At 42.1% G+C, this 25,021-nt stretch overlaps 1 protein-coding gene across 8 annotated transcripts in view; it reads left to right on the forward strand.

Annotated features, from left to right (window-relative positions):
• Tacc1 (transforming acidic coiled-coil containing protein 1) overlaps positions 1–25,021 on the forward strand; it is a 114,904-nt gene that overhangs the window by 26,217 nt on the left and 63,666 nt on the right. For 3 of the 8 annotated variants that reach the window (XM_021735309.3, XM_013364275.4, XM_021735311.3), the window contains exon 1: positions 1,292–1,446. The exons of 2 other annotated variants lie outside the window; for them this stretch is intronic. In XM_021735309.3, coding sequence (XP_021590984.1) covers positions 1,370–1,446 — 77 coding nt within the window. In that variant the 5' untranslated portion in view covers positions 1,292–1,369. Of the gene's footprint in view, positions 1–1,291; positions 1,447–22,937; positions 23,021–25,021 lie in introns of those variants that run through there. 3 more of the 8 variants (XM_078031234.1, XM_078031235.1, XM_021735313.3) reach the window with 3 other exon arrangements.

A 25,021-nucleotide genomic window follows, 5' to 3' on the forward strand; every position in this document is an offset into this window, starting at 1 on the left:
GCAGCCTGCCAGGAGTCGGGAGGCTGAAACAGGAGGATTGCAAGTTTGAGGCCGGCCTAGGCAATTTAGGAAATCTGTCTCAAAGACGGGGGAGCGGAGGGGACTGGGAATGTACCTCAATGGTAAAGTGCCCCTGGGTTCAATCCACAGTATGGGGGTTTAGTTGGGGGAAGACATATTAGAAAGGTGGTATGCACTGTAGTCCCAGCTACTAGGGAGGCTGAGGCCAGAGGAATGCTTGAGCTCACAGTTGGAGATCAGCATGGGCTACTCTGTCTCAAAACAACAAAATTAATTGCCTGTCTTCCTGGAGTTTACCTCTAGTGAGCGAGACAGGCTATAACAAGACAGAAGTGGTATCAAGATGCAGGATGGTGTTATAGACAGGAGGTTTGAGAGGCATCTGGAAAGATGAACAGGTGTTAGCAGTAAAGGGCATTCTAATGTGTTCCATCAAGTCCTGCTTGGGGTGAGGACAGATGGCCGGAAAGGAGGGAGGTGGGGGGCAGGAATGGGTGAGATCGCCCATAAAATGGAAGGAATAGGAGCATTTCCCCCAAAAAATCAGTTTGGAAGAGACTTCATTCCATGTTTTTCAGAGACAAAAGGGACATTAAGAGGTAAAGAAATCAATACTCCCTTATTTTACAGATGAAGAAAACAAGACTCAGAGGGTGAAATAATTTGTCCCAAGCCACCCAGCTAGTGTGTGGGGCGGCGGAGGGCAGAACTAGGATTAACCTCGTTTCCTGTTACAACTCAGGCAAGGCACCACTCCTGCCCCTGGAGAGCGCAGCGATTTGGAACGGGAAGGCCACATCCCTTTGAAACACTGCCTGGGTCTCCTGACCCCGGCCCGCACCGCCCCCTACTGGTACTTTTCTGAATAGCCTCCCCGTGGGGCCTCTTCCCGCTGCCTCCCTTCTAACCCCAGCTGAGCTGGCCCGGGAGCGCGACGTCTTTCCACTAGGACCCAGGACGCACGAAGGCCTCCGGCCCACGCCACCTGTTGCCCTCTTCAGCTGAGGTTTCCCTCGCTTGGAGTCAGGGCGCCCATTGCCCGAGGCCCTCCGGTAGCCGCGCGCCTCCCCGGCGAGTCCTGGGGGCTCAGCATCTCCGCGCGGGGCGCGGGGCGCTGGGCGCCGGGTCACGGAGCAGGCCCGGCCCTGCCACGAGCCGAGAAGTTGGCGGAAACCTCCCTTCCCCGGCTTTCGCCGTGGCCCGGACCCTGAGGCAGGGCTGCCCTCACCCCCGCCCACCCCTCGGCCCCACCCTTCCTCCTCCGCCCCGCCGCCTGCCCGCCCAGGTCGGCGCGCAGCCCGAGCGCCGCGCAGCACCGAGGGCGCAGCTGGGCGCCCAGTTCCGCGCGATGGGAGGCTCCCACTCTCAGAGCCCGCGGGGCCAAGAACCCACCGGGGCGAGGCTCCCGAGACCCAGAGAGGCCGCGTGAGTCCCAGAGCCCTTTCCTAGGGCCACCCTTTGGGGGTTTGCATGCCAGCCCGGGATTGAAGCGCACGGGGCTGGTCCCCGAAGGGCTGGGAAGGTGGGGTTCCCGCTCGCCGCAGAGGGGACGCGAGCGCTTAGGGTTTGGCTGGCTGGGACCTCTCGCCCCAGCCTTACCCGGAGGGACCTTGGTGGCGTCCGACCCGGGACGCCCCCAAGGACCCACTGCGGCAAAATCACGCCCAGGCCAAACAGCTGGGCTGCTCCCAGACACGCTGTGCAGACGGAAAAGGGGACCCCGCGTTTTTCTAACTCTTGCAGGCAGGAAAAGACACGTGCCCTGAAGGGCTCTGGAAACTTTCGCAAGACCGAGCTAATTGCAGGGAGGTGAGATACTACAGAGGGATTGGAGTCTCAGAGATAAAACTCGGTTCATATTGGCCTGTGGGGTCCTGGAATTTTGATACAGTGCTCGCTGCTTCCAAGAACTCCCTCTCTTGTTTGCTCCGAGAGCTTCTTGATGATCTCAGAAAAAGGGCTGCATTGTAGCAGCAGCAATTAGGCTTTTGTTCTGGGACGGCAACAATTGGGGACACCAAGTACTGTAAGGCAAGCCATGAAGGGGAATTTTTAGAGAAGTTGATTTAGAGCAAGTCCCATGGTTTGAAAGACGGCCCTACATCTCCGCAGAAAGAAGATGAGTAGGTAACCTTTTGAGAATTCAGTCTTTAAATGTTTAATAATTAATTATTTACTTTTTAGAACGCGTGTCTGTATTGGAGGTGAGGCAATGCCAAGAAATTTACACTTCTTAATTAATTCAGCAAGTGTCAAATCTATTTAGTTTGAGAAAGAGACGCTCACCTATCATGTAGGCAGACTGGGCCCTGGGAGGACTTTTTGATCAACCTTTCAATGCAAAATAACTTCCCTGGTATCCAAATATTAGATGTGTTATTTATGCCTCCTAATATTTGCATATGATCTTAAATCTAAACTTCGTTTAGGCAGCTTATTAATGATAAGGGTAGCTGAGATTTATTGAGCATTTTAGAAGTGCAAAAAAAAAAAAAAAAGAATGCTTCTAAATCCTCTGATACTTCATCCCTAAGAACAGTGCCTTAATTTCTGTTATTGTTATCATTTTACTGGTGAGTGAACAAGCAGAGAGAGATCAAGCAACTTGTCCAAGGTCACAAAGCTGGAAAGTAGTGAATCCCTGGTTGACACCAGAGCTCATGCTGCAGCTGCCTCCCACCCCAGAGTTGTGACTGATCAATTTTTTCGCAGCTGGCAGAGCACACCCCCTTTTTTCTTTAGTTTCCTTGAATAAGGGAAATATCTGAATAAGTGATGCTTAATACTTAAAAGATGAAATTGCCAATGTTGGTTTAACAAACATAAAAGGTGAAGTTAAAAGTCTGGAAGCAGATAGCTGTGGCTTCAATTCCAGGCTCTGTTTCTTAACAGTGGAAGTCTTCATCCATTTCTTTTTTGGGGGGTGGCGGAGGTGGTACTGGGGATTGAACTCAGGAGCACTAGACCACTGAGCCACATCCCCAACCCTATTTTATTTAGAGATAGAGTCTCACTGAGTTGTCTAGTACCTTGCGGATGCTGAGGCTGGCTTTGAACTCACAATCCTCCTGTCTCAGCCTCCCGAACCCTGGGATTACAGTGGGCCACTGCGCCTGGTTTTTATCCATTTCTAATTTCTCCCTGTCTCACTTTCTCCATTTGTAAAACAGGCACAATGATAATACCTACTTGATAAACAATTCTGAGCTTGACATAAGATTATATATATGTATATGAATATATATGAATCATGCATTATAGTTTTATCTTTGAGCAATAAAGTATATTGCTTTGGGCAAGGATGAAAGTTGACTGTTTACCTTTTGTGAATATGTGGCCAGGTTTACTGTGTAACTTGAAAGCAAATAGTGGGACCATTCGCTTACAGCATGTTGAAGTCACCATGCAGGGGTGGGGTTCAGTGTAAGGTTGTTAAGTTATCAGTTGTTAAATTATTCAGTGGCTTGGCAATAGAGGACCTCTCTCTTTCATGAGAGAGAGATATTTTGCAAAGCTTCCCTAAATTTAAACATAAATGCCCATCTTTGATCTCTGGTTAGGAATACAGCCCTTGCCCACTTGAGTGATTGCATTAAGAAGCACAGAGGGGCTGGGTTGTGGCTCAATGGTAGAGCGCTTGCTTGCCTAGCATATGTGAGGCACTGGGTTTCAATCCTCAGCACCACATAAAAATAAATAAATAAAACAGAGGTACTGTGTCCATCTGCAATTAAAAAAAAATTACAAGAACAAAAAGAAGTACATAGGATGGGGGTATAGCTTGGTGGTAGAGCAATTGCCTAGCATGCTCAAGTCCCTGGGATTCCATCCCCAGCACTGGGACACACACACACACATACACACACACAAAAAAAAAAAAGAAGAAAGAAAAAAGAAAAAGGAAAGAAGGAAAGGAGATACATAAGCACGTGTGGTCAGTGTGTTGGGATTATCAGTCTCATCAGTGTCAGGCTGTGCTCAATGACTTAGCCTTACAAAGCACTTGGCATTCCCAGATGAGAAACCCTTTAGAAAGATGAAGTTCCACACCTGTAAAAGCAAAAAAGTATGCACTTTATCTAAGTCCTGCCTTGTTCATATGCATAAACTACAACTCTCTCCAGGGTTCAAGAAAGTAGGGGATTCATTGTTGACCTCACCCGCTGCAGATTTCCTGCCAACATGTGGCTGTCATGGATAAGGCTGACTTCAAGGAAGTTCCCCTACTCTGACTGTGGTGTTTTCTAAATCCATTGTTCCTTTAATAAATAAATAAATACATAAAAATGCATTAATGAAGGCATTTGTCTTTCTGAGGGAGAAATTATGTTTCAGAATGTGCACAGTTTGTATTTCAGAATAATTTAATCAGGTACCTAATGGAACCAGAAAAATCTCTTCTAAGATCTTTGTTGTGAAATATAAGCAAACATAGATGTACATGAAAAGTATATTAGTCTGATTTTAAGATAAAATTCACTATCATTGAAAAGTGTAGCCAATTTTCTCCAAACCCAAGGACACAAACAGACTGACTTTGGTAAAAGCTAGAGGGGGATTTCACCTCACTTATTCAGGGAGGGCACAGTAAGGTCATAAGGAGCTATGGAGTTAGGAAGACCTAGGTTGCAATTCCTGCTCGATGACTTACAGGCTTAGTGTGGACACACTGGAAATGCAGTTAAACTCTTCAGCTGGATAAATTTCTGCATCTTTAAAATGGCAAATAGTAATCTACTTTTGCAATTGGTGTATATTAGCACAGGGCCTGACATTTAATGAGGCCTTGTTTAATTAGTTTTACATTTACATGTCTGTGTACCTAAGAACCAGATACTGGGCTCTTTGGGAGGAAGATCCGAGAGTAAGGTGAGGTTTCTTCTCAAGGAAAGGTTGATTTGTGTGCTAATTCAACAAGGCCTCTTAGAAACGCAAGCCAGTAGCTTTTTTGAGTTTTTATTTTTTCCCCCAGAAAGTTGTACTGTCAAGAGGGTGGAAAAATGTGGTTGGGGATATGGTAGTTTGGTGCACTATAAATGACCTTTCAGTAAAATGGCTCAGGTAGTTCAAGAGGGAATATAATATGTAACTATTTCATCTAGTTCTTATTTAGCTTGTCTGCCTGGAATACAAGATATGTACCTGATGTCAATTCTTAATAGGTACATTTCTAGGCCAATTTTTGTTTGCATTTGGCGTTTAACAGATAATGGAATAGATCAGTAGCAAAGATGGAAGTTCCTAAAGCCTTGAGTGATTTTGCCATGTGTCTTTCTGATCATGTGAATGAGATGCAGATATTAGGATGTTTTAGTGAACTGCAAAGTCCCCAACAGCTAAGTCAAAGTACCTCTTCATGGGCAGGTCATTGTGGGACGGATATGTCCTTGACACAGAGAGGGACATGCTGGCTTTGAAGTTTTAGATGCAAGAAAACATGGCTCAAAATATGTAAACTCAGGAAGCAATATTTCTGAAACCCATTGCTTTCAATCTCATAATGCTGTCAACCATCTCTCGCTACACAATTTTTATTAGCATTAAAAAACTCCTTAGAGTATGCACAGTGGCTCATGCCTGTAATCCCAGCAACTCTGGAGGCTGAGGCAAGAGGATTGCAAGTTTGAGACTGGCCTGGGAAACCTAGTGAGATTCAGCAACTTAGATCTGTGTCAAAAAAAAAAAAAAAAAAAGAATTGGAGTGTACCTCAGTGGTGCAGCACTTGCCTAGCATGTGCAAGGCCCTGGGTTCAATCTTCAGTCCCCCAAAAATAAATTAAAAAGAACTCAGTTCCCATTTACTAGAGAAGTTTTAAAATGTCCATGTACAAAGTTTTAATGTACAATTAAAGAGAGTAATTTAGAGAATGTTAGTGAGAAAGACCTAGAAAAGCCAGCTGCGTGAAGAAAAGTTTTTAAAAATTATAGTATTTAACTCGGAGAAGTGGCCAAAGAGACGTAGAAATATATAATTTTGAGGGGATGTTGTCTGCCTCCATCTCTGGTAAAGCCAGCCCCAAAGGAAATGGCTGGAATTGCATGACAAGGCAATTATTTGTATGTATATGCTGAGTTTAGATAACACAACTTTAGACTGCATAGGAAATAGTGAAAAAAAAAAAAAAGTAATAAGGTGAGAAGAATCCATCTCAGCAAATCATTCAAAGTTAGTCCAAGGGTTGGTACTCGGATGGAGTGTATGTGTAGTTTAGTTCCATAAGTTTTTCCCTTTTGTAGTGACCAACAGTGCCCCACGCCTGCCTCACCCCACAGGCTCTCCTAGCTGGTATATGTTTCAGGATCAAAAACCAAGAAGCAAAATAAGAGATAAATAAATAGGCACAGCTGCTGGATTCTGTGTTCAGGAAGTGGATTATCTGAGGTCTGAGTTGGTCAGTTGCCAGAGTGAACTGTAGGGTGGATGAATTGTTAACCCAAGGCCGGGACGTGAACCGGTGCCATCCCACAGGGCCATGAACATGGAAGTCCACCTTCCCAGGAAGCTCACTCTGGCCTTTGGGGGAGCTTCCCTCCACAAGTTTAGTAAAGGCTGCGTAGAAGAACATTTCACCATTTTAACCATTTTTAAGCATACGATACAGTAACATGAAGAACACTGGACAACTCTCACCACTATTCATTTTCAGAACTTTTTCATCACCCCAGCTAGAAATTCTGTACCCATTAAACAACAACTCTTCATTTTCTCTTCGCTGGCTCCTGGGAAGCTTTTGCCTTTTTTCTGTCTCTATTTCCTATTCAAGTTCCCTCACAGAAAATTCTAGAACCCTACAGTATTTATTCTTTTGTGTTAGGCTTACTTAATGTAATAATTTCAAGGTTCATGGATGTTGTAGCATGTATTTCGTCCATTCCTTTTTACAGGTTAATACTATTCCATTGTGTATGTCGGTGTGCACATGTGTCACATTCTGTTTATCCCTTCATTGGTAGATGGGCTTGTGAGCTGCCTCCACCTTTTGGCTGTTGTGAATAATTCTGCTCTGAGCATTAGTGTACAAGTGTATGTGAGACTCTGTTTTTAATTTGGATATATTCATAGGAGTTAAATTGCTGAGTCTCACGGTAACTCCATATTTAACTTTTTGAAGAATCACTAAACTGTTTCCCATTGTGGCTACACTATTTTGCATTCCTAACTCCAATGTAGGAGGATCCCAAGTCTCCCCGCCTTTGCGATTTTCCTTTGCTTTTAAATGGATGTGAAGGGGTATCTCATTTAGTTTAGGTTTTCATTTCCCTAGTGGTTCGTGATGTATGGGCAGGAGCTCCTATGAGGCAGGTAGGAGATTGAGAATCATGGTGAGGGCCAGAGTTTGAAGAGATGAGATGAGCAGGTAGCAGGGTGCCCACCAATTTCCAGGAAGAAACTGACCCTGGAAGGAGTCTTGAAGGACAAGTGAGCCACCAGGTGAGGGAAAGGCAGTCGAGTAGAAGGGAAGCATGTGCAAAGGCCTTGTGGTGTCGGGGACCTGTCATGCATGGGGAATGGTGAGGGTTTGGTGGGTAGGGTGGAGGAGGTGGAAGGGACTGAAGGGAATGGAAAGCAGTAAGTCTGCAGAGGCAGATAGGGGCTGGGTGACACCAGGTTGGAATTTCAACTCAATTTCAGGAGCCATAGATGCAGGTCTTCAGCTGAGGGGGTTGGCCAAATCACTGTAGTAGCCCTAGTCTACACTGGGAGAAGTATTCTCACAGAGGGACTCAACTCAACGTCGGGGTACCTGAAACCACAGCTTCCTGTGATCTTCTCCAGCATTTTACTGCCCACCCCAGGTAACACATCATGGATAGATTTTCCTTTGTCCACACCTTACTGTGTCTGAATTTTTGTTAATTAGTAATTCAATAGCATTATAAATATTTTCTTTTTATTCTTCTGAATTTCCAGTTTTTCTATGGCATATATATTTTTATTATCCGAAAGTACATTTTTAGAAAGAATATCTGAAAATTTAGAAAACTGATAATACTGGTAAGAAAATAAGTCACCATAATCTCACCCCACAGAGATGGTTAGCACGTTGGTGTGTTTTTGTACAGTTTATTTTTATTTTTCAGAAATAGGCCTATGTAATGTGTTTTGCATTCTGATTTTTCATTCAGCTTTATAAACATTTTTTCCATATCATTTTACTGAGTTCAGAAATAGCATTTAATGTTTACTTAATGGTTCATTATTGACATGTGCCATAATTTATTTTTTTTCCTAAATGGTTCACAGATAGGTAGGTTACAATTTTTGCTCATAAATAACATAGTAGTTAATTGATAGCCTTATAATTCTTTGTGTATCCCAGACTAATAACTTAGGATATGTTCCTAAAAGTTCATTTTTTAAAAAATTTATTTTTAGATGTAGATGGACACAACACAATGCCTTTATTTTTATGTGGTGCTGAGAATCGAACCCAGATCCCACCCGAATTAGGCGAGTGCTCTACCGCTGAGCCATAATCCCAGCCCCTAAAAGTTCATTTATAGGGTAAAAGAATATGAACGTTCCAAAGGTTGCTATAGGTTACCACATATTGTCAAATTTTCTCTCCAAAAGTAGTAACAAATTATATTCCCCTGAGCAGTATATAACAGTGACATTCTCATAGATCCTTTCTACTGGGTGGGCCCTATCATCTTAAGTCAGTTTGGTAGGGGGGAAGGTGGTGCATACCTATAATCCCAGCAGCTCAAGAGGCTGAGGCAGGAGAATCCCAAGTTCAAAGGCAGCCTCAGCAATTTATTTTTTTATTTTTTAAAAAAATTATTTTTTAGTTGTAGTTGGATGCAATACCTTTTTTTCAATTTATTTATTATTATGTGGTGCTGAGGATTGAACCCGGGGCCTTGCACGTGCTAGGCAAGCCCTCTGCTGCTGAGCCACAACCCCAGTCCCAGCCTCAGCATTTTAGCAAGGTATAAGGAATTTAGCGAGACCCTGTCTCAAAATGAAATTTTATAAAGGGCTGGGGATATGACTCAATGGTTAAGAACCCCTGGGTTCAATCCCTGGTATCAAAAAATTTTAAAAGATCAATTTGATAAGAAAAAAAGAGGGGCTGGGGATGTGGCTCAAGTGGTAGGGCGCTCGCCTGTCATGCGTGCGGCCCAGGTTCGATCCTCAGCACCACATACAAACAAAGATGTTGTGTCCGCCGAGAACTAAAAAATAAATATTAAAAAAATTCTCTCTCTCTCTCTCTCTCTCTCTCTCTCTCTCTCTCTCTCTCTCCTCTCTCACTCTCTCTTTAAAGAAAAAAAGGTACAATCTTGTTTTAGCATTTTATTGATTAGTGAGAGTGAATTTATTAGCCATTTTAAATTCCTTAATTCTTGTTTCTTTGTCAATTTTGTACTAATATTAATTTTTCAATATTCTTGAGAGTTCTTTGTATGATGAAGCCAGCTAACATTTATTGAGCACCTATTATATTCTAGGAAAATTCTCAGTATCTTACATGCATCAAGTCATGTGATTCTCCAAATAACTCTATAAAAAGTAGGCACAGTTTTAAATTTTATGTATGAGGAAATAGGTACAGAGAGACTAAATAACTTGCCCAAGGTCTCATAGTAAATAAGTGACAAAACTGGGATATAATATTAAATTTAGATTCTTTTTTTTGGTGCCAGGATAGAGACAGGGTCTCACTGAGTTGCTAAGTGCTTCACTCAGTTGATGAGGCTGGCTTTCAATTTGCAATCCTCCTGCCTGAGCTTCCCAAGCTGCTGGGATTACAAGTAGGGATATAATACTGAATCCTAAAACCTATATGTTCACTTAATAGGCTTTTGTTACACTATTTTTATACAATTCTCTCCTTCTCCTCCTCCTCCTTCTTTTTTCTTAAACACTTTGACATTTGTTTATTCTCATGTCTTTATGTTTTAAAGAGAAAGTATTTTTTAAACTAAATTTTTTCTTGCCTTATAAAAAAATTGAACATATATTGATATATCCTCTGTATGACACATCCAGTTTCCCTTGTTATTGACATATTAGTGTAGTACATTTGTTACAAGAAATAGATCAATATTGGTACATTATTATTAATTAAATTTCATATTTTATTCAGATTTCCTTAGTCTTCACTCAATATCCCTTTTCTGTTCCAGAATACATCACAAATCGAGGAGTCATGTTTATTTCTAACATATATAAACCTATCACGTTTTCCTTTGAGGTTGTTTCCTTAGCCTTTCTGCTCTTCTCTATCCCAGAATTGAGGTTCCTTTTTTCTTCTAAATGTTTTATGACCGCCTTTTTTTTTTAATAATAAACCATTTATTCTATCTGAAATTTCTAGATTCACTAGTATAAAATAAGGCTCTGACACTTTAAAAAAAATTAGCTAACTAGTTAGTATTAAGTAATCTATTCTCTTTCCACAGCTTTTTACTAGTGTTTTAAAATTCAGTATTGTTGGCTGGGGGTATAGCTCAGTTGGTAGAGTGCTGCCTCTCATGCACAAGGCTCTGAGTTCAATCCCCAGCACCACAGAAAAAAAACCACATAAAGAAAGAAAAAAAGAAAGAAAGAAATGTTGTCCATCTACAACTATAATTTTTTTTTGAAAAAAAAAATTCAGTATTGTAATCTCTTTTCTTCTGTTTAACTCTAGATGGTTTTTCTCCTTCCTATTCATTGAGCAAATGTTAATTTTTTTCTTCTCATTCTCATGAATTCCATAAATATGAACTGACTGCCTGAGAAGCCATTATGAAAGCTATTTCTTATCATGTGGGAATGTATCTGAAGAGAGGAAAGCTTTTCTAAATATATAAAATCTTAATATTTGTTTATGATATTGGAGACAGGACACATGCCAGAATCAGACAGGAGGAGGTGACCCTGAGAATGGAAGGGGATGTGGTGCTTGGGGAAAAAGGGACATTCATAATCGAGCTTCTCAGAGCACTTATACTAGCCTAATCAATTTTCAGTCCACCTCAAGTTTGCATTTTAAGCAATTTAGCTCCCTCTTCTGAAACGGTGGCACCTTCAAATGCCCTCTGGTCATCTGCACGTCTTGTCAGGCTAATGTTTTTCACAGTCTAGATTCTATTTCTTGTAGTATGAGACAAAGTACTAGCAGATTAACAGACTGAGTGCCAAATGGCCAACCACTATTCTCTACTCTTCCTTTATCTTTCAGCTCTTTTACCAGTGGAAACATAGTAATTGTGGACAGTTATTAATACAAGAATTCTTCACTTTGACATTTATTCATTCTCAGAAGTCTTAACAATAGTTGGACTTAAAAAATAAATTTTTTTGTTTGTTTTTCTTGTAGGTAGTACATTTCTCCTAGATCAGTCTTAGGGTATATGTACAACAAATGTTATTAGTAACAATTCCAGACCAAAGAAGTTATATTTTGCTTGCTTAAACTTGTGAGTTGTTTCCGTTTTCTGTTGCTGTAATAGAATACTGGAGGCTAGGTAATTTATTAAGGAAAAGGGTATTTTCAGCTCACTGTTGTCAAGAATGGGATGTTCAAGATCAGGCAGCTGCATCCAGTGATCTATTTTGGTGGGGATTCTCTGCAGAGACTGAGGGGTTACAGGACAGCTGGATATAACATGGTGAGAAGGGCACACACAAGAGACAAAGCCAAACTGTCTTTGATAACAGGCCCACGGTGGAGATAACTCATTAACCTGTTCCCCACAAACCCACAAGTGGCTCTGCCTTCATGACCCGATCACCTCTTGAGGGTCCTGCCTCTTCATATTTCACGGCAGAAGTTAAGTTTTCACATGATTTTCAGTGGAGACGTACAATCCGTAGCAGGAATGTTACATAGACACTCCGGAGTCGCGTGTGTTTTCTGAAAGACAGATAGTTCTGTGTCTGAGAAGACACACATATCTGTGTCATGATGCCCGTCATTGCAGAATCCTGACCACATGCTATGTCAGGATAAGCACTCCCAGAAACCTTGCAAAGATGCTTTGCTTGAGAATAGCTCTGAAAACTTCTATGGATAGACTATAGATCCCTTGATAGCAGGATGAAATTGCATGTGAAAAGACACGTACACACGTACATAAAAGTTAGGAGGGTCGGAGACCCTACGTTTATCCATCATCTCATGTAATATTTTCTGGGGCCCCATGAAGTTGATGTTATTCTTTCCATTTTACAGATTTAATAAACTGAGGCCTGGAAAGGTTGACAAATGAAGGTCACAGACTTACTAAGCGGGGGAGCTAGTATTGAGGTTTGAAGAACTTAGCTGAAGCAAGAGGAGACAAAATGACTAGGTATTTCCAGAGTGGGTCTGCCACCCAGGCAACTCATTAACCAGCAGAGGCTTCTGTTTATCTACTAGAAAATGAATTTTTATGGCACTTTGCCTACTGATAACATAGCTTCAGGCAAGTAAATGTTTGAGGAAATGTTGTCCAACCCATTTTATAGGTAAATACCAAATACTGTGCTGCATTTATACAGAGCAGACAGGATGCTTCTCGTGGGTTTTTTTTTTTTTCTGGATTATTTTTGTCTGTGGGTTTTGCTTTCCTAACAACTGGAAAATGTTATGTTTCTATGGCTACATCAAAATTGTTCTTAAAGAGGGGTTTGAGAACACAAAACTCAGGAGGCTTGGTGTAAGATAGGAAAGTGGGAAGATGATTGACATTTCCTTTGCCTTTTCAAGCCTGTGTGTCCACTGGCCTCAGAAGACCCTGGAGTCCTTCATTAATCAAGTTACATGTAAGAGTGCTTGCCTTGTATGCCTGAGGCCCTGGGTTCAATCCTCAGCACTGAAAATAAATTATATTCAGTAATTCAGTATTTCTGATGTGTATGAAGCCATGTGTGTTAGCTGTCACTGTAACAAAATACTTGAGATAGGGCTGGGGATGTGGCTCAAGCGGTAGCGCGCTCGCCTGGCGTGTGTGCGGCCCGGGTTCGATCCTCAGCACCACATACCAACAAAGATGTTGTGTCCGCCGAGAACTAAACAATAAATGTTAAAAATTCTCTCTCTCTCTCTCTCTCCCCCCTCTCTCACTCTCTCTTTGAAAAAAAAAAAAAAATACTTGAGATAATCAAGTTACAAAGGGAAAAATGTTTATTTTGGCTCAGTTTTGGAGGTTCTAGTCCATGATCAGTTGGCCTGTTGCTTTGGTGAGGCAGCACCTTGCAGTGGGAGAGTGTGGAGAAGCAAAACCATTCACCTCGTCAACCAGGAAGCAAAGAGAGAGGAAGAGGTCAGGGTTCCACACTTTCCTTCAAGGGCACACCCCTATCACCTGAGGACCTCCTACTACACCCACCAAGTAAAGTTTCTGCCACCATCTGATAGCGCCACCTTGTGGACCAAGTCTTTAGCACATGGGCCTTTGAGTGACATTCAAGGTCCAAATTTAGCATCATAACCAGTGGCCCATAATGATGACAAGTGGGAACACAAGTCAGATCCTAAATAGCCACCTTTACAGTGGCTACCCAGAGTGGGGGTTGGCAGATTACCTTGAGGACAAGATATAGCTAAGAAATAGGCTTCAAATTTGGGAATATCTGGTAATGACTAGAAAGAAGGGAGACAGAGTGGCCTGTCCACTGGCGGTGTAGACGTGGGTGGGCCTCTTTGCTCTTGCTCTTTGCTCTTGCGCCTCTATGGCTTGCTGGGTAGAAGCCTTTGTTCTCCAGTCCTACCACCAGGGGGCACCATCCCCCCAATCCTGGGCATAGGTCAGCCTGGGGTGACAACACTCTCCAGCCAGATCCCTTGCAGGCTGGGATAAGGTGAAAAAACCATTTGGATACTAATTTACAGTACATTTGGGGGTCAGGGCAGGGCAAGGGAGAAGGAACAATGGAGGGTGAAGTTGAAACTTTTAATACTTTCGTTTCCTTCTACTGGCTAGGATCCTGTGTCTCAGGGATGCGAGGTTTCTCCTTACTCCTCCAAATCTCATGGTTCAGAGAATATTTTCTGTGGCTCCTGAGAAGCTGGAAATCCTCCTCCTCCTTTGCATTGTTCAATGCTTGTTCATTGGCATGTGGTGATTGGATTGCAGTATAAACACCTTGGGTTAGAGGCAGAGCCATTGTGACTTTGTATTTATAGAAATACACATTTTAAAATTCTCTTAATTTTTTTTTTGTTGTTGATTGTGTGACTGAACTTCCTGGTTCTCTCTGGTGACTGCTCTAACTCCTGCCCAGCAAATCTGTACAACATATGAAGTTTTTATTCCCAAGGATTGCTGCTTCCCCAGCCCAGCAGGATGTCTGTTCTTCACTTGGAAGAATGAGCTTTTCATTTCAGTGTGGGCTGCCACTTTTTAAAAAAATTTATTTTTTAGTTGTAGTTGGACCCGATACTTTTATGTATTTTTATGTGGATGGAATACATACGCGCTAGGCGCACTCTTTACCGCGAGCCACAACCCCAGACCCGCCCCCCCCCCCCCCCCCCCCCCCCCCCCCCCCCGCCACTTTCTTTTGAGTGTAGTCCCAGTTATTTGGGAGGCTGAGACAGGAGGATGACTTGAGCCCAGGAGTCCAAGGCTAGCCTGGGCAACAAAAACAAAACCAACAGATGACAAAAGAATGAACTGTTACAGTTTCTAAGGAATATTGTTCAGAGACCAAACAAACAATTCCTGGGTTTGGACAGGAATACTTACTTGACTGATTCTTCCGTCATCTGTTAGACTTTTTAATATCTTCTTGTGTCTTTCATTTTGCCAGTTTGGGGTCTTTTTCTTTGAAGTAACATTTGTTTTTAAACCCTTGATAACTGCCTGTCCCTCAGATTCCATGCCTTTGTGTGAATGGTCAGGGGGCTAGGGAAGAAGACTTGTGCTGGGATAGAAGTGCTTGAGGAATGTGTGTGTGTGTGTGTGTGTGTGTGTGTAATTCTGATGAAGGGGTTGATGTACATGTGTGTGACTTTGTGGGGGCTGTTTGTATGTATTAGAGAGAAGGAGAGATGGAGGAGGTGAGTGTGTGACTGTGTGTATAATATGTGTGTGTGTTAGCTATGGCATATATATGTGACTGAGACTGCAAGGGAAGTGTGGTGTGTATGTGTGTGTGGTATGTGTACACTGTGTATGTATGACTGCACGTGTGACGGTTGGAAGTGTGTATGTGTGATTGAGACTGGGAGGGAGTGTGGTATGTGTGACTGTGTGTGTGTGTATATACATATAACTGGGTAGTGTGTGTATTCACACCTTAGACTGTGTGGGGTTGTTTGTCGTGTGTGTGATGTATGTGTATAACTGTGCCTGTGTCCTGTGCTGCCAGCCCTGACCTTCCCACAAATCCTTCCTCACAAAGCAGTGACTGGGTCACAACAGGGATGTCTGAGGACTGTGGCTTCCCCTGCTGAGCTAGAGCTCTCTTGGGGATGCCTTGTTGCTGGATTGCATGTCCCAGCTGACAGTGTCAAGTCTGAGGTTTCTTTACAGATCCTCAAGGGTTTTTTAAGGCTATATTGTTCATCAGCGTGACAGTATCTCCCCAGGAGCAATAGCTTTCCTGCCTTGTGAAGGATCTTGAGGGAGCCAGAATTCTGATTCACGTTTCTGATTCACGTTGCAACCCACTGCTGGAGTCCCCTCCTCCCCTCCCCTTCTCCCCCATTCTTTTCCCCCCTCACACATTTGCAAACCCTCTGTGGGAGCTGAATCATGCTGCTTCCTTTTTTGGTCATAGTTGAGCCCTCTTCTTCTTTCATCACTGGGAGCCTGGAGATATGTGAAACCAATCAGTTCCTTGCCTTGCGCTGTCTGTGATGTGCCTGTTCTGAACGTCAGCTTTGGAGAGGAAGAGCAGTTCCCTCCGAGTGCCCTCTTCATCCTGAGCTCCACTCGATGATGTTTTCAACGGATTGACTTTAAAGTGTGGATGCTGAAGATAGAATAATTCTGAATACCTTATTTGGGGGAAAAAAATTAGCGTCTTCAAGGGAACAAAGAAAGACTCCAGCACAAGGAGTCACTTGAATATTTCTGAGAATTAGGGAAATTCTTATTTTTTTCTGTTCTTTCTTTCTTCTTTTTCTTCTTCTCTCTCTCTTTTTATTTATTTTTTTTGTATTGGCAGGAATCAAACCCAATGTGCCAGGCAAGTGCTGTACCACAGAGCTATGCCTCACCCCACTCCCCTGGCTGAGAAATTCTTTAAATCTGGCCTTTGATGTAATTGGCAGGGAAGGGTGAATTCTGGGAACCTCTGAGGCAGCTTTTGACCAAGCAGCTGGAGCAGGAGCTGTGGAATGGGGCTGAGGAATGTTGCCTCACCACCTCTGTGTATCTCCTTCCTGGCACCTGTCAACCTGGAAAGTGTCTCTACCTGAGGTCATTACTTGAGGTTTAACACAGCATCTTAAATAAAGCGATTATGGAGCCAAGTGGCCAGTGACCAGTGGAAGTGCCCATCTTGTTGGTTAATGCAGCAGAGTCACATTTCATCCACTGATACAGCCAACATGGACTCAGCCCCACCCCTGGGGTCCCTGCTGGGTGTGCTGCGGTTGTCTCAGTACAGGCCACTTCTCTCAGGCAGTTTTTGGCCTGTTCCCCCCACTGAGGATGCTGACTTTTCTTTGGAATCTTGCCAGAGGGCCTCAGATTTGATCAAGGAAACAGAAAGGTAGTGGTAAAAAATTTTTAAAAGGTTGTCAGGAGACATAAATTGGATGGACTTGGGTCTCTTGTCCTTTGCTGGGTCAAGCGTTGTAGCCTGGGAGGGGTGCAGGAGGAGATGCTGTTTAGTTAAACCTGAGTCACTTTCCTACCCGGCATCAGAAGCAGGAGCCAGGATGGCCAAACCACATGCCGTTGGAGTTCCTAGGAAAACATGGATTGTGGATGGCAAATGGAGGAAAGGATTAAGGAGATGAGAATCAGAAATACCTCTTATAGCCATAATTTGGCTGTTAAGGTTTTAGAGCTGGTGATGCTGTGGACTTACGAATTTTAATGAGGCGATTCAGAATGTTGTGGATGAAAGTAGTAAATGCTATTCAGGCCATAAGTACCACACTAAGGAGGAAGTATTGAAATTGCTGTTGATCAAAAAGCTTTTTGTAGGGCTGAGGCTGTAGCTCAGCTGTAGAATGCTTGCCTGGCACTTTGGAGGCACTGGGTTCAAACCTCAGCAACACATAAAAATTAATAAATAAAATAACAATATTGTATCCATCTACAACTAAAAAAAAAAATTAAAAAATAAAAAAGCTTTTTGTCTCCAGGTTAGATGTTGGAAATCCATTTCCTGTATAGAGACTAAGTATCTACAATGTGGCTAAAGAACGCTGATAGGAGGCTTTGAAATGTGCGTGGCTGGAGGAGGACTCATTGCAACACCATGGCCTGAACTCCCAAGCCTCCCATTTCACAGCAGTGGGCACAAGAATGTGCATTTCTTTTCTTTTCTTTTTCTAACATTTATTTATTTATTCTAATTTGTTATATATAACAGCAGAATGCATTTCACTTCATAGTACACATATAGAGCACAATTTTTCATGTCTCTGGTTGTACACAGAGAAGAGTCACACCATCCGTGTCGTGTCTTCATACATGTACTTAGGGTAACGATGTCCATCTCATTCCATGGTCTTTCCTACCCCCATACCCCCTCCCTTCTCCTCCCTCCCTTTGCCCTATCTAAAGTTCCTCCATTTCTCCCAAGCACCCCCAACTTTTATGTTCTAGCCCAGTTTTGTGTCTTTGAGGATTCTTGTTTGTACTCTTGAGTTCTCCCTGGAAAATCCCTTTTTCTATGGCACTTTGGTGTGATGGGTGAATGCCTCCTTGGAACAAGGGTTTCATTCCCACCTTGGTTACCAGACAGTCACTTAGATGATACCCACCATAGCCTCCTGCCACTGGCTCCCACAGGGCACCTGAGGAAGAGCACACCACACCCTGGGGTGGTGAGGGTCGTTGCTGTCCACTCCTCTCCCTTTTCTATCCTCTGCAAGTCATCATGGTTTGCTTCTTTTTTGCAATGCAGGGGATTGAGCCAGGGCCTTGTGCGTGCTAGGCAAGCCCTCTACCACTGCGCTACATACATCCCCAGTCCTCAAAGCTTCCTCCAATATTAACTTCTAGCAGGTCTGGGTTCACTGTATGAGGGCCCCTTTGGCTATAACTTCTCTGTAACTGAAGGTTTTTCAGTTAGTATCACTTTCAAATTTGAAAATTAATCTCCAATCAGCCTAAAATATTGTTCCTGGAATGGAATTGGACTGCATATGGGGAAGAGGAGGAGAGATTGATGCAAATATGTGCAAACACATACTTTTGTATTTAATTTCAGAGCTCAGGATCTTCTGAAACCCTTCATTATTCCGGATCAACAGTCCCTGCTCTGGAAGTTCAAAATGTAGCCAATACAACTTAACCTGATTTTGCAGCTATAGTTGTTTTATTTTTTAGCCTTATAGTATGCAAGGCCCTGGGTTTAATCTCTCTCTCTCTCTCTCTCTCTCTCTCTCTCTCTCTCTCTCTCTCTCTCACACACACACACACACACACACACACACACACACACACACACAGACACACAGCTGTAATAAAGCTTTCCTCATGAGATTGTTGGGTACGGGCTAGAGTATAGTATCTGATACACAGTAAGCAGTTGTGATTGTTCACTTCTCTTTTGGGGTTTGAATGTTTGAATGATCTTACTGGTTTTCACAAATCCCTAAGGTAATAACAATACTAACCTTTGTTTTTCTTCCGCCTGTTGTTTGCCTTTTAATTCAAGACACATGCTTAAAAGCTTTACTTTTTTTATTTAGCCAAGTCTGCAATCTTGGTTTTGTGTGTGGTTTTATTAATTACTTCTGAGTTGGACCGTCATCCTTCCTACAGAGCTTTGACAGATTCTGTTGCGTCTAGATTGTTTTCTTCCCATGGTTTGATTTTTATTATTTAGCCATCTAATCCATCTGGGATTTATCATGGTTTATGTTCCGAGGTAAGGGTTCAAATTGATCTTGTTTCCCATTGCCAACCAGTTATTCTCCAACTACTTACAAAATAATCTTACTTTCCTGTCGATTGTACATTAAATGCTTATATCTTGAAGGATCCTTTTTTGAGATTCCCATCTGTTTTTTTAAATATATTTTTAGTAGTAAAGGACACAATACTTTTAATTAATTTATTTATTTTTATGTGGTGCTGAGAATTGAACCCAATGCTTCACACATGTGAGACAAGCACTCTACCACTGAGCCACAACCCAGTCCCCCCATTCTATTTTTACTGAACAAGGATCTACCTATTTTTGTATTCCTTTCTTAATTCTTAGTGGTTGCATGTGTGAGTTTGATTTTTTTTTTCTTTTTTTGGTACCAGGGATTGAACTCAGTGGCACTTGACCACTGAGCCACATCCCCAGCCCTATTTTGTATTTTATTTATAGATAGGATCTTACCGAGTTGCTTAGTATCTCACTCTTGCTGAGGCTGGCTTTGAACTCACAATCCTCCTGTCTCAGCCTCCTGAGCTGCTGGGATTACAGGCATGTACCACTGTGCCCAGCAGTTGTGTGTGTTTTTAAAGAGTTTAAATTATGTTTGCCATTTTATTTTTTCCAGATAAACTTTTGAAAAATATTGACAATTTCTGAGAAAAACCTCCTGGGACTTTTGACTGAAATAAAATTAACCCTACAAATTAATAGGGTAATATTGCCATATTCACAATATTTTTTTCTGTCAACTTGGAACATTATTATGTCTTTCTGTTAATTCTGCTAGACTTTTAGTTTATATTTATTAGTGAGGAAAATCAGTGACACATTAATATTTTGACTTGATTTTTTTTCAGAATTGAAATATGGTACTTGAACATTTACTCTAAAGAGAGAAAATCTGAACTTTACAGGAGGCTGCATATCATTGTAGAATTTACTTCTTAGTTTCTCATTTTTAAAAATCTTTTAGAAATGCAGGAAGATTATTGTTCACAAACTGGGATTTAGCGGGCCTACATTCTTAATACCTAATGTGTTCAAGAGGAATAGAAGTTCAACAGAAGGAAACAAAAGGTGCTGAATCAGTAAGAATAATCTTAAGATATTCCTGTTTAACAGGCTCTGTAAATAAAATGGTGGTGTTTTGCAGGAAAGGCCAAATACTACTGGAATAGAAGATATTTCTAAATTTAAGTTTATTGCTTTAAGTAGATCTTTGTTTTGGGTTTGCTTGTTTTCAACTTTGGATTGGTGGTGGTTGGTGGGAAGAATTAGGGATAATGTTGGGCTTATTTTCCTCACTTGGAATAAACCGACTGACCTAACTCTGTTTATGTCTTTTGCATTCAATTACTGCTTCTTTCATACCCTTCCATCCCAGAGAACTAAAGTGAACTTTTTAAAGAAGTCACTAAACATATCTCGAGGTATGTGATGGGGATGAGCAAGAACCTCATAGATCTGGCTCTTCAACAATAATAGTTTAGGGTTTACATCATAAAATATATGAACTGCCCCTGTTCCCCAGTTTTTCTGAAAGCTAATACGGTATCTCTACCATGTGGCCATGATTGATTTAAGGGGAATTCAAACTTTACTTTTGGAATACAGGATAGAACAGATCAGGGGGTGGATATGATTGGAGTTCACCAGTGCAAAGCCCTAACAAGGGTCTTCAAGCAGGCCCCGGGTGGTAAGATCAGCCCAGACTTTACTGGATGCAATCTGCATTCTTGTTGATCTTTCTAGAGCTCTGAAAGAGTATGAACTGTGGACACAAGTGTGATTTTTTTTTCTTTTGAATAATTAGAAAGGAGCTTCTCTTTATGATTGATGTATACACACATACACACACACATACACACACACATATATATATATATATAAATACATACATATATGTATGTATACACACAAATATTTTGCAATGCTGGGGACCAAACATAGGGTCTTCCTCATGTTAGGAAGTAATCTACCACTGAGCTATACCCCCAGCCCTCTTTCTTATATAATCTTAAGTATAAATACATAGGACAACTTCCCAATTTCGGTGTTTGGGTAGTACAGGGTAGATTGTAATTCCATAGGTAATTATAGCCTATGAGAAGAGGATAACTAGAACATCTGACTTTTCAAGGTTAAGACTGTAACCATAACATATCTGAATGTTGGGAGATGTTGTTGGCGATGCTGTCTGTACAGACATCAGCATGCTCTTGTCTAGTCAGATTGCGGTAGGGCAGAAAAGCAGGTAGACTGGCCTCAGGCCTCCTGTCAACAATAGCAATTCTTCACAACAGAGCAAGATATTGCTAGTTGTGACGTGGCAGCCCACACCAGGGAAAAGAAAACCGACTAAGAACAGCTGATGGAATCTTAAGCTACAGAGTGGCTGAGAGGGCCTCTGCTTTCTTTTGATTTACTGGGCAAAGAATATGAAAGCTAAGATACTAGGGTTATGTCAGAATTAACTCTGCTATTATATATAGGGATAATGCACTAAAAAAGAAAGAGAGAGAGAGAGAGAGAGAGAGAGAGAGAGAGAGAGAGAGAGACAGACAGACAGACAGACTAGGGTTGTAGATTGCATTCTGGCACTGATCTGCTGTGTGACTTCAGGCAGGTTAACTTGCCTTTTCTGCTTCCTTTCCCTTATCACCAAAGGAGAATGATAAAATCTGCCCTGTATACCTGAGAGAATGATTAAAAGAATCAGATGAAACTGTTAAAAGGTACTATTTCTTACATCCTCAAGACCTTCTATATTTGAAGTATTCAAGGGGAAAAAGTGCTAAAGGTTGAGGGTGTTAAGTGAGGAGAGAATGCTCAGTGGTCAGGTTGTTGGAATACCCATTCAGAAATAATTCTCCACTGTGTCTTAGAAAACTCACCCAGCAGAGAGTGGGAGATGATCTGTTGCATTGAGGTTGCATTGAAGCCACTAAACATTTTTGTTAGTTGCTATTTCAGTTTCGTATGTACTTTTCCTAAGTGCTTCAGAGCATCCCAGCAATTGTGCTTTACATCATCAATCTGGCATTTAATCTTGGTTGAATTAGTTGTTTATTTTGCTCCTCGAATTCTTAAGTAGTTAGATAATTCAGATAGTTGCATGGGTTTTTCTACGCTCCTGACCTTTCTGTTTTCTTAATGGCTGCTTTATTTCTGTGATTCTCTGCTGCAGTCTTGATGCTTTCCTCTTTACTTGCTTCCTTTATGCCCTCAACAGCATCTCATATTCACTGGAGGTCAGAAACATTTTTTTTTAATAGAGATGGTTTTGTTCCTTCTATTAATAGTGTTCATCTTACGCTTGGATTGCTCACAGCTCTGCTATTATTGAACAAGTGGAGTGAAAGAGAACACTAGTTCTAATTCTGCTTCTCATTGTGAAAGAAGCTGTCTCTTAGCTAGGCAATTTGGAGCAGAGAAAATACTAGTTCACAGGTCTCCTAGTCTTGACTCCTTTGATCCGAGCCCCCAAGTTGTTGCCAGAATTATCTGTGATCTAAGCAGAAATGTTGCTTTATTGTTCCATGGGCCGAGAAGGTACACACATAGATTTGGCTTGCCCTACAGCTCCACAAAGTTTAAAACATTTTAAATTAGGAAGAGCATTTATAATATTGGAAGATCTCTTATAAAATGCAGTATTTCAGTTTTGCATGGAAGATTGTTAGATGGTGGTCCCGGGCTGCAAGAACTGGGTAGGGTTGTTCCTATTTTGATTGATTGTTGGTACTGGGGATTGAACGCAGGGACACTGAGCTACATCCTTACTCCTTTTTTGAGATAGGGTCTTGTTAACTTGCTGAGGCTGGTCTTAAACTTGGTATGCTCCTGCCTCAGCCTCCCCAGTTGCTGGGATTACAGGCCCAGCTGGGTAGGACTATTCTTGAGCTACCACTAACACCTGGGCCTTTTCATTCTCTTCCAGAAGCTAAGTAGGCACTGGTGTTTGCTCCCCCTACTCCAGAAGCAAGTTCTAACTCCTTAACAGGTCTAAGGGATCATTCAGAGGTAAGCCCTGCCCTGCCTTTGCCCCTTGCTTTCCTGCCCCTTCCCCACAGGCATTCTCCCAGTAGCTAAATAATGGCCTGCCTTGTCAAAGACAATTTTGTCATGGCACTTGTTCAATAGGGAAGACTTCATTTGAAAAAGGACTACTGCCTCAGCATTTTTCAGTAGCAGAGAAAGAGAGAGATGGGGCTTAACCCCAAATATAAGGACAAGTGGGGGTTTATGTCTAGGGATCTGTGGGTGGGGAAGAAGGAAAACTACTTCCTACTAAGAGGAAGCTTCCTGAGTACAGGAGGATTCTGGCTAAACCAATCTGACAGGATTCTTGCTGAAGGCAGGCCAGGGTAAGAGAATGAGGGTGGGGATTCTCATGAAAGTGACCCAGCAGGATTCTTAACAAAACTAGACCCTACACAGACAAAAACTAAAGCTCAAAGTTAAGGCATGGAGTGTTTAGTGGAGTCTCACTAGAGTTAGGTCAAGGAGAGTCCTTGTCAGCAGTTTGGGTTTGCTTACTCATAAAGTTTATTTAATTTCTACCCAAAAGACCAATTTTGCAAACCCTCTGGAGCACTGATTAGTTACAAGGTGTGTACCCTGCCTGCCCACCATTTGTAAAATTTTCAAGTAAATTACATTCTATTCTTTTATTTATTTTTGGTGCTTGGAATTGAATACCAAGCACATACCAAGCTACACCCTTGTCTCCAGGGAGTTACAATGTTATGCTCGAATTCGGGACCCCCAAAAGACCACCAGAGACCGAGATCGATGTAAACAGCAAAGAGGTGTTTATTGCCAGCTAGCTCAGTCCTCTGCATGCACACAGCAACTGGTGACGCTGAGAAGCCCCGAGCCCAGGGTTTGCAGCAGTTTTATACATTCTTTGGAGAAGGCAGGGACTTCACATACATCATAGCATCTTTTAGCAAATCATCACACACCGCAGGAAAATCAAATAACAACTCTAAAACATGATTAGCACATTCACTGGCGGGAACAAGTTGGGTAGGGGTGATTGGTCAGTACAAAAGGGGTATTCATTTGAACTGATTGGTTTAAGCCAAGAGGGGTGTACATGCTGAACTACATGATTTCCTATCATGTTATCAACTACCATAAACTACTGGGAGGGTCATCTGGCATCCCAGGTATTTCCCTGTCTCATGCTGATTGGTGGCTGCTAGGGGGTTGCTATGGATCCCCACCTAGACACCTGGCACAGCAGATCTCTCCTGTCATTTGTAGATAAACAACTTAGCAGGGTGGGAATGTGCCTAGGAGTGCTCTGTGGGTTTTTCCAAGGACAAAGGTGATGTCCCTTCCTTGGACAGGCTTTGCTCTGAGGTAGAGGCTGGTTTTTCAACATCTTAGATTTTCATGGTGTATTCATCAAGAGCTTCTGGGAAGGGTGAGAAGAGGAGAGATGTGCTTAAGGTCATTTCCAAAACAAATCCGGTTCATTTGGTTACTTGCTTATGTATCTGCTGACATCCTGCTCAGCAGAGCTGAGTTGAAGCAGTAAAATTAGATTTATCTTGGTTAGGATAGCTGTTGTCAAACATTGCCCATTCTTTTCCAGAATTACAGGAAAACTGATACATCAGCCTCATTATCATACTTCTGGAAAATAAAATCCATTCAGTAACAATTGAGTAAGTTACTTTCTTGATGTTCACACTAAGTCCAAGAACTTGCAGAGGGCTGATTTTTTAGAAACCTGTGCATTTGATTTTGTAGTTTCAAAAGATGCTGTATCGGTTGGGTTTTATCTTACTGGGGCTATCATTGGACCTGGGTTCTGTTCTTCATTGGGCAAAATTTGATTTCCCTAGGAGGAGCCAGGTTTTAAGAAGTGTGGTCATCTTAGCTAAATACATAAGGACTAATTGTCAACTAGAATATTAATTTATTGAACACCTATTGAGTGAATAGCCTTGGCTTAATATCTGAGAAACAAAAAATGCATCATAAATATGTCTATGATCTTTAGAATCTTGT

Source organism: Ictidomys tridecemlineatus, chromosome 14, assembly GCF_052094955.1.
Source record: "Ictidomys tridecemlineatus isolate mIctTri1 chromosome 14, mIctTri1.hap1, whole genome shotgun sequence".
Taxonomy (NCBI): domain Eukaryota; kingdom Metazoa; phylum Chordata; class Mammalia; order Rodentia; family Sciuridae; genus Ictidomys; species Ictidomys tridecemlineatus.